The 17,067-nt window shown below is 50.8% G+C and overlaps 1 protein-coding gene across 8 annotated transcripts in view; it reads left to right on the forward strand.

The window, feature by feature from the left end:
* Positions 1-17,067, forward strand: part of ANK1 (ankyrin 1) — a 199,252-nt gene that overhangs the window by 81,077 nt on the left and 101,108 nt on the right. The window contains exon 1 of one of the 8 annotated variants that reach the window (XM_053578499.1): positions 10,187-10,205. The exons of 4 other annotated variants lie outside the window; for them this stretch is intronic. Coding sequence is in view for 2 of the 4 variants with exons in the window: in XM_053578500.1 (XP_053434475.1) it covers positions 11,392-11,466 (75 nt within the window). In the remaining 2 variants the exon portion in view is untranslated. Of the gene's footprint in view, positions 1-10,186; positions 10,206-11,185; positions 11,467-13,431; positions 15,189-17,067 lie in introns of those variants that run through there. 3 more of the 8 variants (XM_053578500.1, XM_053578496.1, XM_053578498.1) reach the window with 3 other exon arrangements.

Genomic DNA, 17,067 nt, shown 5'->3' on the forward strand with positions numbered 1-17,067 from the left:
GAGCCTTCTGCGGAGAGGGAAGACCTATCTGATGGTGAGCCTTCTGAAGAGAGGAGAGACCTATCTGATGGTGAGCCTTCTGAAGAGAGGAGAGATCTATCTGATGGTGAGCCTTCTGCAGAGAGGAAGGACCTTGATCAGAGGCTTGCCGGGAATTTTGAAGGAACAACAGTTGGAGGGACCAGAAGTGGGACTGAGATGACCTTGGAAAGGATGCCCTTCAACGACGTCATCATCAGGTGGACAACTCCCCCAGGAAGCAGGATTCCATTAACAAAACCTCCACGTGCTACATCCAATTAGATGCACTGTTAACTTGGCTAAGGATCGACTTATCCAAACGCCTTCTAATTTCTTTCTCCTCCTGGGCTGGTGGGGCTTTGATAGTTTTGCTGACTGGTTTAACAGCTCTCTGTGGAAATGAGAAAGTCATTCAATCAGGTGAAATGGATTCGGGATGAGCAAAGGAGCTTTTTCCAGTGTGGATATTTTAGAAATGCCTGTACCATGTAGATTACAGTAGTTAGAAATCTTGGGACATGCTGATGAAATGCTCAAAATCTCATAAGCTGAATAGGATGGAGTCTTTTCATTTAATTTGGGATCCAGATTTGCACCTCGTTTACTTAGATTTGCACTGGTGCTTAGAGAGGCTCTAACTCCAAATGTGTTTTATCAAATAAAATTAATTTATGGAATATAATGTATTTTGATTAAAATAAAAGACTTACAGTTTGATTCACTAAGAACCTGAGGACATCTCGGGTGGTTCTCAACAGGCAGCCCCTGTTCCTTCAGGGCGTTCAGAAATACCGGGGGTGCAGAGAGGGCCCTGAAGTTATTCAAGGGACAGGCCTGCTGGGACAGGGTGGCTCACTTAATGTGCTGCCCCTCTCTGGGGAATAAGATCACCTTAGTGAGCTGGCTGACGCCTGTGATCCCAGCACTCTGGGAGGCTGAGGAGGGTGGATCCCTTGAGTTCAGGAGTTCAAGACCAGCCTGAGAAAGCCATGCAGACCCCTTAGCCCAGAGGTCTTCAAACTTTTTAAACGGGGGGCCAGTAGCCCCCACTGGATTTTCTCTTCATCTCCCAGAGCTTGTTCTCAACTCCTGTGCCCCAGGCCTGGTGGGCCCTGCAGTTGACATCTACCCCCAGACCTCAGAGCCCCTCTGCCCTCCCTCCTGGACTGTGGCCTCTGCTGGGGAAGGGCCAATGCTGTCCTCGTCCTGGTGATTCTGGATCCCTGTGTCCTCAGCCACTCCCTTCCACTCAGGGCAGCAGAACTCCAGGGTGGAGTTGGGGAGCTGGCTAGCTTGGGTTCAGGGCTCCTCAGCCCTGATTTCAGCCCCGTCTGGACCAGGAGTGACAGTGGGTTTCTTCCTCCCCAGATGACAACAGCAGTGAGGACAGCGGGCAGTGAAAGGAGGGACTCAACCTTGAGGGGAGGTTGAGGGACTCAACCTTGAGGGGAGCCTGGAAAGGGCGTCCCTGGACTCGGTGGTCGAACAGTAGGCGCCTCGCACTGCTCTGTTGGGGGTGGGGTGGATTCGTGTGGAATTCCACTCAAAGGCTTCTCTTGGAATTGCAGAACATGGTGGCTCTTGCACTTGAGGAAGGCCGGCTAGTGGGGGATCTGGTTGTGGAAGTTTGAGTAGGGCCCAGAGCTTACTGCATTCCAGAGAAACTGCAGAGACCTGGAGGTTGGTTACTGAAGAGACTTTTGGGAACCGAGGCCTCAGAGGAACCCTACATCCTATCACCAGAAAAACTTCCAGGCTTCCAAACGGAGTGCCCAGTTAAAAGGGAAAGGAGTGATGTTTTTCAGAGAGAGGCTTTCCACAAATGCAGAACAGGCAGAGACGTTACCCTTTAGTGTTTCCAGTTAGAGATTTCACCAGTTTCCTAGGGAGACTGGATCAGAAGTTAAATGTGGTGGCACCTGTTGCTCAGTGGTTAGAGTGCCGGCCACATACATCGAGGCTGGCAGGTTCGAACCCTTCCCAGCCCAGCTAAACAATGACAACTACAACAAAAGTATAGCTGGGTGTTGTGGTGGGCACCTGTAGTCCCAGCTACTTGGGAGGCTGAGGCGAGAGAATGACTTAAGCCCAAGAGTTTGAGGTTGCTGTGAGCTGTGATGCCACAGTACTCTACTGAGAGTGACATAGTGAGACTCTCTCGGAAAAAAAAAAAAGTTAAATGCTAAAATCACTCTTGATATACTTTTTATATATATCAAGTATATATATGGTATATTCTCTTCCTACCTGTAACTGCCTGTACCCACTTTAAGGAATCTCTCTAGTAAACTCTGGATACCTCTGCCTACAGAAAGGACCACTGAGGCTGGCAGTCCTCTGTCCTCACCGTCCTCTCCCCCAGCCCAGCCCCCAGCCCCAGAGTCAGACACCCTCTGACCCACTCTTGGTGTTGCCCTGAAGATGCGTGCACGCACACACACGCATGCTCACAAGCACCCACGTGGCCTAGATATGTGCTAAGACCACCCGGGGCTCCGACTCCAGGAAAACCAGTACCCAGTGGGCCCACTTGGTGGGGGAAAGAATCTGCTAGAAGAGAAGAGTTTGCTTCTCTCCCTTCCCCGGTGAGTGTGGGAGGATGCGTCATCCCCAAGGCGAGGAGAATGAACTGAGTGCTACAATAATGAGTCACTCAGGGTAACTCAACAAACTCCCACAGGCTCTGAGAAATGTTAATGCTATTTATGAATTTCACTGGAGTCTAAGAGGAAATAGTTGAAGGTTAGTGGCCAGAAGTCAAAGAGAAGTGAACGTGGGCCTCCTCCCTGCTCTGGTGAGCCAGCTGTGTCCCTTCCGGGGGAGGACCCTGGAAGACTATTTCAGGGTCTGACTTCAGCGCCCCTCACTTGGCCTCAGCGCAGGGGAGGCGCTTGGCAAATGAGAAATAATAATTAGAGTAAGTGGCCTGGACAAGGTGCCACCGTACCAAGCTGCTGATGGAGAGCAGAAACCTTCCTGGGCTCTCTCTCATCTCTTTCCCAGCCAGGTCCCCCATCTCTTATTCACGACTTTCTCCGGGTCCCTAAGCTTTCATTCCACTGTTCGTGGACATATTTGGGGCAGGACAGCAGAATGCTTATAAGGTCAGGGTCGGCTCTGGCTGCCAAGTTCAAATCTTAGCTCTTCCACTTCTCTGCCGTGTGACCTTGGGCAGAGTTTTTAACCTCTCTGTGGCTCTGTTTACTACTCGTAAAATTAAGATTCATACATCACCTACCTTTCAAAGTTGCTGTGAGGGCTAAGTGGATTAACACTTGTATAAAATGCTTGCCAGAGTGCCTGGACCCCAACATATTCCCTTGTACTGTCTTTTTTTTTTTCTTTTCTTAAAGAAGACAGAGTCTCACTCTGTCGCCCAGGCTAGAGTGCTGTAGGGTCAGCCAAGCTCACAGCAACCTCAAACTCCTGGGTTCAAGCAATCCTCTGCCTCAGCTTCCCAAGTTGCTGGGACTACCGGTGCACACCACCATACCTGGCTAATTTTTCTACTTTTAGTAGAGATGGGGTCCTGCTCTTGCTCAGGTCTTGAACTCCTGAGCTCAAGGGATCCTCCCACCTCACCTCTCAGAGTGCTGGGGCTGTAGGACTGAGCCACCACACTCAGCCTCCCTAGTACTGTCTTTCTTTTGGTCCCTCCATTAGCACCTGTAACTTCTTGTCCCAGGGGCATAGAAGGATGCCTGGAATCTGTAGGTGTAGAGGGGGGCACTGCAGATCAAGCTTGGAGCGGGTGGGGTGAGGTTCTAGAGAGTTCCACGACTGTGCAGGCTCACCCTTCACACCCTGTGTCCACATTCTGCCTTCTCCAGCTGTGTCCCTGTCTGCATTTAGGCCTCTACCCCTGTCCAATGTCACCTCCTCAGGAGGCCTCGGGACCGGACAGCATGCCACTCTCCCTCCCCTCTGCCTGTCTCGTTTTCCTTTAGCGCTTCCACTCCCCGTGGGATCAGATCTGATTGTTCATAACATATCTCCCCTCCCCCAACTAGGCTGCAGGTGCTGTGAGAGCCGGACTGTGGTCTGCTGTCCAGTGTTGGATCCTCAGCAGTGCCTGGCTCCTAGCAGGCATGCACAGATTTTTTTAAATGAATAAACCAATCTAAGAATCATCACTTCATTTTCCTTTTTGAATAGAATCTTCATGAGGGATGGACACTCCCTTCAACCTCATGACAGGAGATATTTAAAACTTGAAAGGCTATACTATTGTTAAGAATTAATTATTCTGGGTGGCACCTATAGCTCAGTGTTTAGGGCGCCAGCCACATACACCTCAGCAGGAGGGTCAAACCTGGCCTGGGCCTGCTAAACAACAATGACAACTACAACAAAAAAATAGCCGGGTGTTGTGGCAGATGCCTATAGTCCCAGCTACTTGGGAGGCCGAGGCAAGAGACTCTCTTGAGCCCGAGTTTGAGGTTGCTGTGAGCTATGACATTACAGCACTCTACAGAGGGCAACATGTGAGACTCTGTCTCAAAAAAAAAAAAGAGAGAATTAATTATTCTTTTACATAATATTCACACAATTTCCTAGATTAGGCATAATTATTGCGTAACATGGATATTCTCTTTTTTCTTTCTTGATTCAGAATCTCACTCTGTTGCCCTGGGTAGACTGCCGTGGTGCCATTATAGTTCACAACAATGTCAAACTCTTGGGCTCAAGTGAGCCACCTGCCTCAGCCTCCTGAGTAGCTGGGAATACAGGTGCCTGCCATGACATCTAGCTAGTTTTTCTTTTTTCCTTTTCTTTCTTTCTTTTTTTTTTTTTTTTTTGAGAAAGTCTCACTTTGTCACCCTCAGTAGAGTGCTGTAATGTCACAGCTCACAGCAACCTCAAACTCTTGGGCTCAGGTGATTCTCTTGTCTCAGCCTCCCAAGTAGCTGGACTACAGGCACCTGCCACAACGCTCATCTATTTTTTAGAGACGGGGTCTTGCACTTGCTTGGGCCAGTCTTGAACTTGTGAGCTCAGGCAATCCACCTACTTCAAGTATTACAGGCGACACCTGGCAATTTTTAGAGGCGATGTCTAGCTCTGGCTTAGGCTGGTCTCAAACTGCTGAGCTCAAGCAATCCACCTTCCTTGGCCTCCCAGGTACTGGGATTACAGGTGTGAGCCACCTCACCCAGCCCTAGCTACTTTTTCTATTTTTAGTCAAGATGGGGTCTTGCTCTTGCTTAGGCTGGTCTCAAACTCCTGAGCTCAAGGAATCCACCAGCCTGGGCCTCCCAAAGTGCTGGGATTACAGGTGTGAGCCACCATGGCCTAACATAAGTATTCTAATGTGGGTATTAGCAGGAAGCCTGTGTTCCCTTTGTTCCATGACCAGGTACCTGGAACACAGGGGGCTCCGAGTAAACAGTAGTGGTGTTGAAATCAAACCCCCGACTTCCTGAAACCTGGCGGTCCCGTAAGGTTCTTTTCTGACTGCCTCTCAGTCCTGCAACCTCTCTGATCTCAAGCCCTGGTTTGAACTCCTGGTGTTTTATGTTGCAACCTCTCATTTGGTATTTAATTGTGCACCGTCATGAGACATCTCTTGAGCAACTGTCTTACTATTGTTTTATTTATTTTCTATATAGCTGTAGCTTTCACTTTTCCTAGTTTGCAGTCCGTCCAAGGGCAGGAAACATAAAATATGCTTACTAATTTGTGTCTGCCACTGGGTGCTAACATGGCACATAGCAACTCACCAGTTCATATTTGAGTGAAAAAAAAAAAAAAAAGAATGAGGAGAAGCAATAGTTGGTACCACTGAGTTCTGTGTGGATCTTTTATCCCTGTTGCCCTCACCCTAAAAACACTTGTGGGTCTAGAGACTGATGTGGATGTTGGTGATTATTTTCCTTTGGAAATGTTGATGGGTATCCTGTTATCTTATTTCAGAAATCCTGGAAATATCTCTCTCTGGAGACTAAGGACCAGCTCAGTCATTCCAGAAAAATTTTTTAAATTTTTTGTCTTACTTTGTTTTAGTGATCCTTGAATCATTGGGGCAATGATTTTTCTAATACGCAACATTCCTTTAGTTAGGAGTTCAAGGTCAAGGGGTGCTGAGAAAGGTCACTGTGTAAAGCAGCTTACGGAAGTAGACGTTGGCATTGATTTTGGAGCAGAAATAAGGTCTTCCTAAATTCCTTGAACTCTAGAGATGGAAAGAACATCAATACAGCTATAACATTTTATTTCTTTAAAAAGCTAAGAAGCCAAGATTTTCTAAAAAGGGGCCATTGAGACTTATTTCATTATCATTATTATAGATTAGAAACATCCACATTCGCAGCGTACCTTAGGAGCCCCCCATCGTGGACGGGGTTTTCTGCAGAGAAGCAGGATTGAAAGAAGTGCAGATGTGTCTGGAGATTTGTAGCTTGTTTCCTCGCTTTTTTAATGTAAGTAATTATAAAACAGAAGATATAAACGCTATATGGAAAGCTATCTGGAAGAAAAGCCAGGCAGAATTCACAAGAGGATTAAATAGAAAGATAATGGTTTCTATTCAATTATTAAGAATAATATGAGTCCCGGGCGAAGTATTAGGTACAGCATGGGCTCTCGTAGTAAAGAGAAAACAGGGGTAGGAAGCCGCAGACTGATGCCAGGGTGCTTTGCAGGGGTGGTGGCTGAGTGCCCTGCTGGAAAGACCCACGTGGAGCCGGGAGGAACGGGCCTGGCTTCCTGTTGTTCAGTTGTGAGACCTGCACAGTTCAGGAGATGCAGGTAGTCTGGTCTGTAGTTTCGTTGGGTTTAATTGCTTTGTAATGTTTTGGCTCCAAGAAGGAAGAGGAAACTCGTGCAGTCAGCATTGAGCCAGCAGGGGCCCCGAAGAAAGGGAAGAAGTGGGTTTCACAGCAGGGTCCCTGGGGCTCTGTCTAGTTCATTGTCTTTCCTTGGGGTTGAATGAAGATCCAGGGTTTAGCACTGCTTCCTGGAGCTTCTGCCTCCTGGTTCAGAAGGGTGGACTGAAGTCCAGGATTGACATCACTGTTACAATTCTAGAGAACACATTGGAATAGACGGGGATGATCATTTCAAAGCTCTCAATTTTCCCACTGCTCTCAGGAAGGATGGTTTCAATCCCCTCTCCTTAAGCCCTGGAGGGCCTATATTCACATTTCTGCCCTGAACACATCTCTGATCTGCAGCTGGAGTCCTCTCTGAATAGGAAGAATGACAGATTATTAAAGATGCCCTTGTTATAACAGATTGCCAAGATGCAGCAATTCTGACAGGAGAACATTGAACTCCACTTTTCTCCACTTGAGGCGGTATAATGGTACAGAACTCAGAGCAGCTCCCTTTCCCGCGCTTGGTATACCACCCAGGGCCCCATATTACTCTTGGGCGTCTTTGGGCAAATTACTGAACGTTCTCAGGCCTCCGCTGCTTCTTCTGTGCAATGGGAATAATAACAGTAGCGACCTGGGAGGGCAGTAGTGAGGATTAAATGTGTTAGGACATCTAACATGTTCAGGACGGTGCCCAGCTTGTTCACTGTCTCTGTTATCCCCCCTTCCTCCTCTTCCGTCTGTATTGCATCATCACTGCAGTGACTTGTCATGGGCAGAGGCCCTGGATGGGGTCACACGGCGTGAACCTAATGGATGGGCCAAGGCTGCCAACCCCAAGCTGGGAAGCCTGGCTTCAAAGGCTGGACCAATGCTGATGGGCACAGGTCCCTCTGGAACCTTAGGCAGGTCTCCCTGTGGTTCGAGATGAGCCACCACCTTGGCTCTGGACTTCCAGAGCAAATTGTTTAAATAAAGGAGAAGTCTGAGGAGGTCCCTGGTTGGCCCTGCCTGCTCCGGATGATGGCTCCTATAAAGCAGGACTCATTTCTAAGAAAGGGCAGGACCCTGGGTCACTCCAGGCAAGTGGGCCATGCCTGGCTGCCTGACCTCTGGGCATCCATCAGAAACTCTTAAGGCCTAGAGTTCACTGCCAACACCCAAGCCTGTTTGGCAATGTGGAAAAAAGTTTCCCTGTTATCACAGTCCACGTGAGTTTGATTCTGCAGTTTCTCTGAGGTGTGTTGCCCTGTCCCCACCCCGCGCCTGCAGGCTGCAGGGGGAGGTTTCTGTGATGTTTGGAAACACGAGAGGTAGTTAGCAGAGCCGCCCATGCATGTTTCCCCAAAACGCATGTGATCTCCATGCTAGTCTGAGCTCCCCAATCAGCAATATGTTCTGAGGAGTCAGTTCTAAATGTAGCCCGTTCCTCACACAGAGGGGAAATGAAAAGGCACGGCTCTGCCACACAGGCAGCACACTGGGTGATGGGGCACATTTAGAATCGCCTTCATGCACCTGTGTGGCACCCCAACATCTCACCCTCTGCAGAGGGGCATGAACTAATGTGAAACTGTCAGCCTTGTGTCTTGGGAGTGAAGGAACAGACTTGCTCCGCTGGGCCTGGCTGGCAGTTTAGGACTCATGGAGATCAGGGTGTGGATGGGGTGCAGAGACCTTTCTGCACAGCACAGCCCAGGGCCCGGGGACGGGTGTCACCTATCACTTCCCCTCCTGGGAAAGGACAATAGTCCCAAGGCTGATTCCACAGGGGCCATGACAGCTTATGGGGAAGCGAGCAATTTAGTCAGCCAGACCTGAGCATCTGGTTTCTTTTTCTTTCACTGGTATGGCTCATTTTAAAATCTGGATCCAATGGCTCATTTGGATTCCAGTTCACCTAACATTTATGGAGCCGTGATGTGCTGACACTCCTGTCTGTTGTTTTGACCAGGCCTGGCTGGGGCTCCTGTTTGCTTGATTTGGGGCACATAACTCCATCCTGTTCAACTGAAGAACCACCTAGGGGTTCCAAACAGGATGGATGGTAGGAGATTCCTCATCTCATACTCACTTTCCTGCCCGAGGAGTCCTGGGTGGTCGCAGAGCTGCTTGGCAGAAGCATCTGTCTGGTCTCAAGGCCTTTAGTTTGTTAGGAATTCTGGTTCTGGTATCTTATCTAAAAAGAGAAGCTGAAATTTGTTACTGTGCGTAAAACCTTCTGTTCTCTTCATCTGGTTATTTGATGAGAAACAGTGATGTTTGCATGCCTGTTTATTTCTCACTGTTGGGAAAATACTCCTGTCCCCTGCAGACTTGCCATGTGGGCCCCTGTGCTGCCCTTCTGTCCAGCACAGGGGCCGGTTTCTGGGCTGCTGGCACAGCACCCATGGGGGTGCCCAGACTTTGCTTGGATCCACCTGTTGGCAAACTCTTGGCTGCAGGCTCTGCAGTGCTGGAGGTAGTGAGGGTTTCAGAGCATCTGATGTGAAAATAGGAACAGGGGCAGATGCCAGATATATAAAAAGCATGTTGATTTTTCACACTTGGAATGGGGGTAACAAAAAAATTCTCAATATTGAAAAGTAGCCAAGATGGGAAAATAGCTTGAGGCAGCAGTTCAAGATTAACCTGGGCAACATAGCAAGACCCCATCTCTACAAAAAATTAAAAAATTAGCTGCGTGTGGTGGTGCTTGCCTGTAATCCCAGCTACTTGGAGGCTAAGGCAGGAGGATCATGTGAGCCCAGAAGCTTGAGGCTGGAGGGAGCTGTGATCACACCACTGCACTCCAGCCTGGGTGGGCAGAATAAGGCCCTGTCTCAAACAAAAACAAAACAAAAGAAACCCCACAAAAATAGACCCAGCATGCAAAACTCTTTCCACTACCTAGGTCCAATTTTGAAGGGACAGTTTGTATCCAGTCTGGGGAATAAGGGAAACCCCTGTTTGTATGGGAAGGGAAAACCCTAGATTCAGCCTTGCACCCTCCCCTCCCTCTCCTCCAGTGATCTCGGGTTTAGTGTTAGCCTCCCTGGAAGCACTTTTCTTGTGGGTTTAAAAATAGACCCTAGAGCTGCCAACCCTCTTAAAAGGAACATGCTGGAGATCAGTGCCAACTCCCTGGAGCCCGATCCCGGCTCTGGTCACCTCCTTAAATAGACCCCCTCGGCCTGCACCAGCCGTCCCTCTCTCCAGCTAGGCCGCATGCCCAGGGCTACTGAACCAGCCACTGGGCACTCCCCACACAAAGTTAAACAGAAAAACAACCAAGAGTCTCTTTTCTTCTCCCATTCTTACACCACTACTGTCAAGGTTAAGAAGGAATGACAAGGTTTTAAGACAGTCAGGCCGGATTTCTTATTCAAGGTAGTGTTTGTATGGAACATTCTGTAAACTTCTTCCTCATTAATATGGGGTGGAGGGAGGGTGCTGAGGGAAGGTGACGGATAACATTTCCCCAGCAGTGATGCTCTTGATAGCTGACACACTGCCCAGGGTGGGGCTGTCGTCTGGCCCTGAGGGCTGATAAACTGAGCGGCCTTTCTCAGGAAAGGGTGGAGTTCCCAGGGCCCACCCTTATCGGTGGCGCCCAGGGCTCTGGTAGCAAGGCCGCCTCCTTGGGCGGTCGAGGGACGGAACAGACAGAAGAGCTCCCAGTGCTGGTCAGCAGGCTGGAGGAGTCGTCAGGCCCGGGGCTGGGGGCATAGTTAGCAGCTGTATTCACAGCTTGGGAATTGTTTGTTTGCTGCAGAGAAAATAGAAATTGGAAAGAGTGAATTACAAGCCCAGAGGTCCGGGTGCCCCAGCGGAGCGTGGGAGTTTCTTGAGGTCCTGTTTTTGGCCAGGGGTGTTAGACTCTGAGAAAGCAGTGACCAGGCCCTGATTTTCCAGTGCTGAGTCAAGATCAGTCAGCAAACTCCACACCTCTGAGGGAGAACTTAACCTTAACCTTTAACTTAACCTCTAACCTTTGCTGTAGTTGAGCAAAGGAAGGGAGGGTGGAGGGAGGGTGGAGGGGAAAAAGAGCCTCAACTGTCGTTAACCTGCTATGTGCCAGAAGTGGTGCTGGGCATTTTTATGTTATTCCCCCAGTACTTACCCTTTTACGGATAAGGAAACCAGCACACGGAAAACTTATTTCCCTTATCAAAAGTTAGCTCAACGGTAGTAAACCTACTATCTTCAAATATTTTAAGAAGTTGTCTGGAAAAACAAGTAATGGTGTTTTATTAAGTTAGTTTTAGGTTTGTGTTGATTCCACAAAAGGTTAAAACAGGGCAGTTTTTGCCGCAGGTGCCAGGAAGCCCTTCTCTGGGGTCCCTGAGCTGTCCCTGCAGGGTGGAGCCTCCTGTGTCCCACTCAGGCCGGCTCTTGCTCCCACACAGTGCCCGTGGGGCTGAGTCATCTGAGAATCCCACTGGGCTGGGACCCTCCAGGTCCAGCTTGTGCTGTCCGGCCCCCTCGTGTCTCAGGGCCCCTCTGTCCTGGGAACAGCCCACTGTACCAAGCTGCGGGCGGTAAATGTGGCATCGGGAGCTCCTCCTGCAGCTGCATGTGCCCTGGAGGACAGAACCTCACCACCAATACCTCCTGCTTGTCTGCAGAAAGAACTGCAGAGAGACAGCAGGTAAAATATTTAGCAAGATTGGAAAAGACCCTCAGACTCCAGGAAGCCATGGGACGGAGCGGTGGTCTGCTGTCTTTGCTGGGAGGCTCCAGCCGTTCTGTACCCCATGGGTGTCTTTCTCTTGGTTTGGTTCTGTCTTAGTGACTCTTCTAGCTGAGCTCCTTGGCACACTAAATGCTCACGTTAAAAAGCACAGCCCTGAAGTGTGGGGAAAAGCCTAGGAGACAGAAGGAGCGGATGATGGCTTGTGGTTGTGATGGAGGGCGTAGGGAGCCGTCAATTTGGGGGAGAGAAATAATGACTCATTTTTCTGAATCCTTAGGGCCCAGAGAGACCCTTCCGAATCTGTTAGCGTACCTGGGGCTTCTAGGTGCCATTATCAAATCGTGAGTTTTCTCTCCCTGCTATCTGGAAGGATCTCCAGCAAAGATACACCCCTTTCTGAATAAATGAGTTCTATTAAGTCCCTTGTCTCTTACAGCTGGAAAGTTCTTTCTGTCAAATCTAAATCTTTTCTACATCAATTGAACCCCAAGACTTACAGTGTCCTTAGGACTTGTGGAAATGGTGGGTGGATCATCCTTCAAATACCGGTCAGCAAGCACTGTGCCTGTCACCAGGGGAAGCAGGTGGGAACATGACAGAGAGGGGACAGGAACACAGAATATGTGACATAAGCTGTCTCTGTCCGCGAGACATATGTCATTTAGTCATGGTGCCAGGCTGCCACACCTGGGACAGGCCTCTGCACAGTTAGCTCTGCCCTGGGGTTCCAGGCTGCTGTGCTGGGGGACTTTACACTTCAAGGCCTTTTCTTCTTCAATGTCGTCATCTCAGTTTTTTCACTTCAGGCCTCACCCAGCAACATGTCGGTCTTGTATCCCTTCTCCTCCTCTGGGGCCTTTCCTGATTCAATGTGTGTCTACGTTTCAAAGCCTTATTCTTAATGAGGTCACAGCTACTGTCAATTCTTGGCAGTCCCGAGAACTAGAGTCCTATGTTAATACCTCAGCATCTATTTTTCCTATTACACTCACGATGCCATGGCTTACATTCAGCTTCTGGTCCACTATGACTGTCTCCTCTTTTTCTGTACTTAACCCACAGCATTTGTATAATATAAAGAACACAGCTTATGACTTATCAGAACTGAGTGCCAAAGTAGGACTGGGGACTTTTTTGCTGTTGTACTTTGAATATTTTACTTAGAAGATCTTACATGATCTCACCTTTAAGACAGATAGTCTGTATAGTTAGAACTCTGACAACTCGGGCGGCGCCTGTGGCTCAAAGGAGTAGGGCGCTGGCCCCATATGCCGGAAGTGGCAGGTTCAAACCCAGCCCTGGCCAAAAACTGCAAAAAAAAAAAAAGAACTCTTACAACTCAATAATAAAACAAATAATCCAATTTAAAAATTGGCCAAAGGGGGGAAGGGGAGAAAGGGGGAAAAATTGGCCAAAGACTTGAGCAGCTACATCACCAAAGAAGATGGTAGATGGATGGGAGATGAATATCTGAAAAAGATGTTTAACATTATTAGTTATTAGGGAAATGCAGATTAAAACCACAGTGGGATACGACTACACATCTATTGGGATGTCTAAGTTAAGATTAATCACACTTGAGGATGGTGACTAGCTAGCAGGAGGCAGGGGTCACGGCCATGAGGGAACTTTTAGAGTTCACTGATACGTTCATACCTTGACGCAGTTAAGGTAAGCTTTGGTAAGCTTTGGCACCTGTTGCACGGAGGTATACAGGTGCCAAAGCTTACCAAATTGTGCATTTTTAAATATGCATTTCATAGTATGTCAGTTAGAGTTATTAAAAAACAGTCTTTTGGTTCATTGTGCAAGTCAATTGTACTGGTGTTTTTGAGAGTATCATAGAGATTATTCACCCATTTTAGCAAGGCACTCTTTCCCTCTGTAAATATTAATGTTAGATAGTGCTTTAGAATCCCTGGAGGTAGTCTACTGAGCTATGATCAGGGCTGTTCCAGTAACCACAATTTATTAATTGAAGCTTTCTGTATAGAGGATTCTAGCAAGGGTGGGACGCAGTTTTCAGAGGCACGAGGCCAGAAGCCTGTGGGGTGACCTGTGTCTTGGCAGTGCGGGCCTGGGGAGCAGGGGAGCCCCAAGACACTGCCTTCCAGAGCTTGCTGTCCTCATGTCCAGTTTCCAGTGCTTGGGGGGGGGGGGTCCTCCCTGCAGAATTCTGATGTTGTTTCTTCAAATTCCAGTTATGCCACACACCACAGGAGTTACATCACGGCGCCTCAGCTCATTCTTTTTGGCAACACCCTGGCCTTTTCTCTTGATCCTTACTTCACATCTTCAGGACTTTCTCCTGGCTGCTGCGCGATTTTGAAGCGTGCCTTGCTTAGTAACATACTCCCAGTGTTTTCTGCCCCTCAGGCACACCCTCTACCCACATCTGTCCCCAACACTGAGCCCTTTGTCAGGGATCTCGCCAGTGCGGGTCATGGACAGGTTCTGGGTCAGTTTGCTGTGGGGCCAGTTGGACCCACCATTTATTAGTGGTGACACTGGTCTGGTGACACAGGTCTTGCCTTGAGCCCGATTTCTTCATTCAGACAGCTGTGGCAGCGTTGTCTGCCTTACAGGTGGCAGTCAGGATGAAACGAGGTAATGCAGTAGGACCCTTGGCTGGCCAGTGCTCAGCTGGTCAGCCCCCCCACCAATACACAGCTCACTGTATGCACGGGGAGTCAGGGCACCTGGGTGAGGAAAGGAGAACTTGGTATGTATCTGGACTTGGATTTGAAGAGCGCAGGAAGCCAGGCTCATGATACAAAGCATCTCTGAAGTGAGCAAGCAGCGCCGTCGTCGGCTGCCCTGGCATTGCCTGCTGACCATTCTCAGCAGCAGAGCTGAGCCTGCTGTTAACCATCCCTGGTGTACCGCCCCAAAGTCTTGCCACCTCCTGACATGTTTTTGACCTCATGAAAAGGCGAGAATGGTCCCAGAGCAGAATCCTGGGAGCATACTTCATGGCCACAGTCTTAGGTGACGATGGCATTTCAGCATCAGAAACCCCGGGCGGTAGTGACGGGTCTGTCCCTTGCTTCCGGCTGCCTTTTGCGCGGTGGCCCAATCTGGAACCGGCTGATTAACTGGTATCTCAGGACACGCTGTAAGAGCTCAAAACATGCAAATTGGTTATGGGGCATAAATAGACTTTGCTGAGCTCACCCTGGCCATCTCTGCAGGCCCCGGGGCCCGCTCCCTAGGGCGGCTGGGTGGCGGGAGGCAGGGCGGGCGCGCTGCGCAGCTTGGAGCTCCCCACCTCCATTGGCCGCGTGGGCCTCCCCTCTGCAGCGGCAGCACGCGCGCCCGGAGCCCGTAGCCCGCCCGGCACCTGCAGCTGGGGCCGCGCCCCCGCCCGCACCTCCGCCCCAGGCTTGGCAGCAGGTGCCTGCTCTCCGGAGAGCCTCCCATTAACTTTCCCGTCTGACATACTAATGGAGAGAAAATGAAGGGCTCCCATTAGCGGCGGGGCGGGCGGAGGGTCCGGGGCGCCGGAGCGGAGCCGAGCGGAGGGCGCCTGTATTTTTAGCCAGATGCCCCGTAACTTGCTGGCGCTCCCCGCGCGGCCCAGCAGATAACGCGGAGGGAGAGCGGGCGCAGGGCTCGGATTTCAGCTCGGGCTGGGGACGATGGCAGCGCGACAGGGCAGGTCCGGGCCAGACTCTGCGGTGAGTGGACGAGCAGCCGCGGCCGCCGGGCCGGGCCTCGGGGCGCTGGGTGGCCGCTGTGCCGCGCGCCAGATTGCTGCGCCCATCCTGCGGCTGCGGCTCCCCGCCCGGTCCTGGGCGCTAACTTTCCCCGGCGGGTGCGGGGCCGCCCTTCTGCTGCCTTGCGCTGGGCGCCCAGGCTTCTAGCAGGATCTAGAGGAAAATTCCTCTGGCCTGGAGGCTGCGGCGGGGCTGGTGCAGGGAGGCGGCTGGACTTGCGGCCGGCCGGGCGGGGCGTGCGCGCGGGAGCGCGGAGCTGCTCCGAGGGCAGCTGGGCCTGAGTCCCCCAGCGGATTCTGCGTGGGGGTGGGGTTGGGGGTGGGGATGCCACTGCCTTGAGCTTGGCCGGAACGGGGCAGGCTGGCCCGCGGCGCGTCTGCCCCCTAAACCTTAGGTATGAGAGTGGCCCAGTGGCCCCTGGGCGGTGGGAAATGAATGGGGGCAGAGGAAGGCAGATCTGGTGGATCATGGGAGCACGCTGGACACCTAGACCCTAGCGCCCGGGCTGGGTTGTCACTCCCCTCCCAGCAAAGGGGAAATTGTGGTCTGGGAACCTGGACCGGGCGCGCAGCATCAAGTGGCAGGGCAGGGCCTCCCAGCCAGGCCTTCCCTGCCGAGGTGGCCAGGGCATCACCCGGTGGAGAGCGCAGGGAGCCACGGGGACTTCCCTAAGGCCTGTGGTCGAGTTGGGAGATTGAAAGGGATCCAGCGCTCCTGCTCACGCCTCTTGTTTCCTCAAGGACACTTTAATCGCGCATTTTATCTTCGCCAGTGGTCTGATTGGGGAGACCGGAGACCGTTTTTGAAGCTGGAGAGCACAACTTTCTGGAAGGAAAAGGGAAGAAAACTAATACCCTGCGCTCACTGTGGCCCAGGAGTCACCTCTGTGTTTCAGCAGTGCAGGGGACAAAGCAGGCGCCACTCAGATGTGCTGGCTGAGGCCTGGCCTGGCCCCCAGGAATATGCCCAGGGCTGATTCTATAGCAGCTCTCAGCTCCCCTGCGTCAGGGCAGACAGACCAGCCCTGGAAACTCTGTCTGTCCTCTGGCCATGCTACAGGTCCCCCAGGAAAGATCGAATCTCTCCCTGGGAGTTCTGACAGTGGTTTTGTTAAAGAAGCTGCTTTTTCCCCAAACAGGCCCCCTGGGAAAGAGCTATGGCCTTTTGCCATTTATAGGAGTTGATATTAGCTCAGTTTCTCCTCATCTTTTTGGATAGGAATGTTGTACTAAAGACCTTGAGGAAGAAAGTCACCATCTGTCCTGGGGAAAACCTAGACCACCCCCAAGCCCCAGAGAAGGTGTGAAGAGGTGCCAGCATCCTCACCTGGTTTGAAAAGAAACTTTGCCACTGGTGTTTCTGAAGCCCTGGCTGCCTGTGTGTGGCAGGCATGGTGACTCTTAGAGCTTCCGGCCACTCCCTCCAGGGACACCAGAGCCCCTCTGGACTTTATCTATTGCTATATTGGTGTCACCCCAGGTAGGAAGTACAAGTTTAATAATAGTCTCTGGATGGCTCAGGTAACCAGGGTTCACCTCCTTTTCAGAGCAGCCGGGAGGAGGAATTATGTTCTCTTCCTCCCTCTTCCCTGTCCTCGCTCCTGCAGTGAGCCTGGCCTCTAAACACGGGCGGAAGGCGTTCTCCAGCCAGCCCTGAACTTGGGAGGAACCTTATAAGCACTGTAAAATGAGGGACCCATGAACCCATGTAGCACATGGTAAAGAGAGAGACCGTGAGGTGTACTCCCTCGGTTCAAATCCTGGCCCACCTGCATACAAGCTGTGTGACTCTGGACAGGTTGCTTACTTTTCTGTGACTCTGTTATCTTATCTGCAGAAAG

The sequence above is a fragment of the Nycticebus coucang genome, chromosome 24 (genome assembly GCF_027406575.1).
Source record: "Nycticebus coucang isolate mNycCou1 chromosome 24, mNycCou1.pri, whole genome shotgun sequence".
Lineage (NCBI taxonomy): Eukaryota > Metazoa > Chordata > Mammalia > Primates > Lorisidae > Nycticebus > Nycticebus coucang.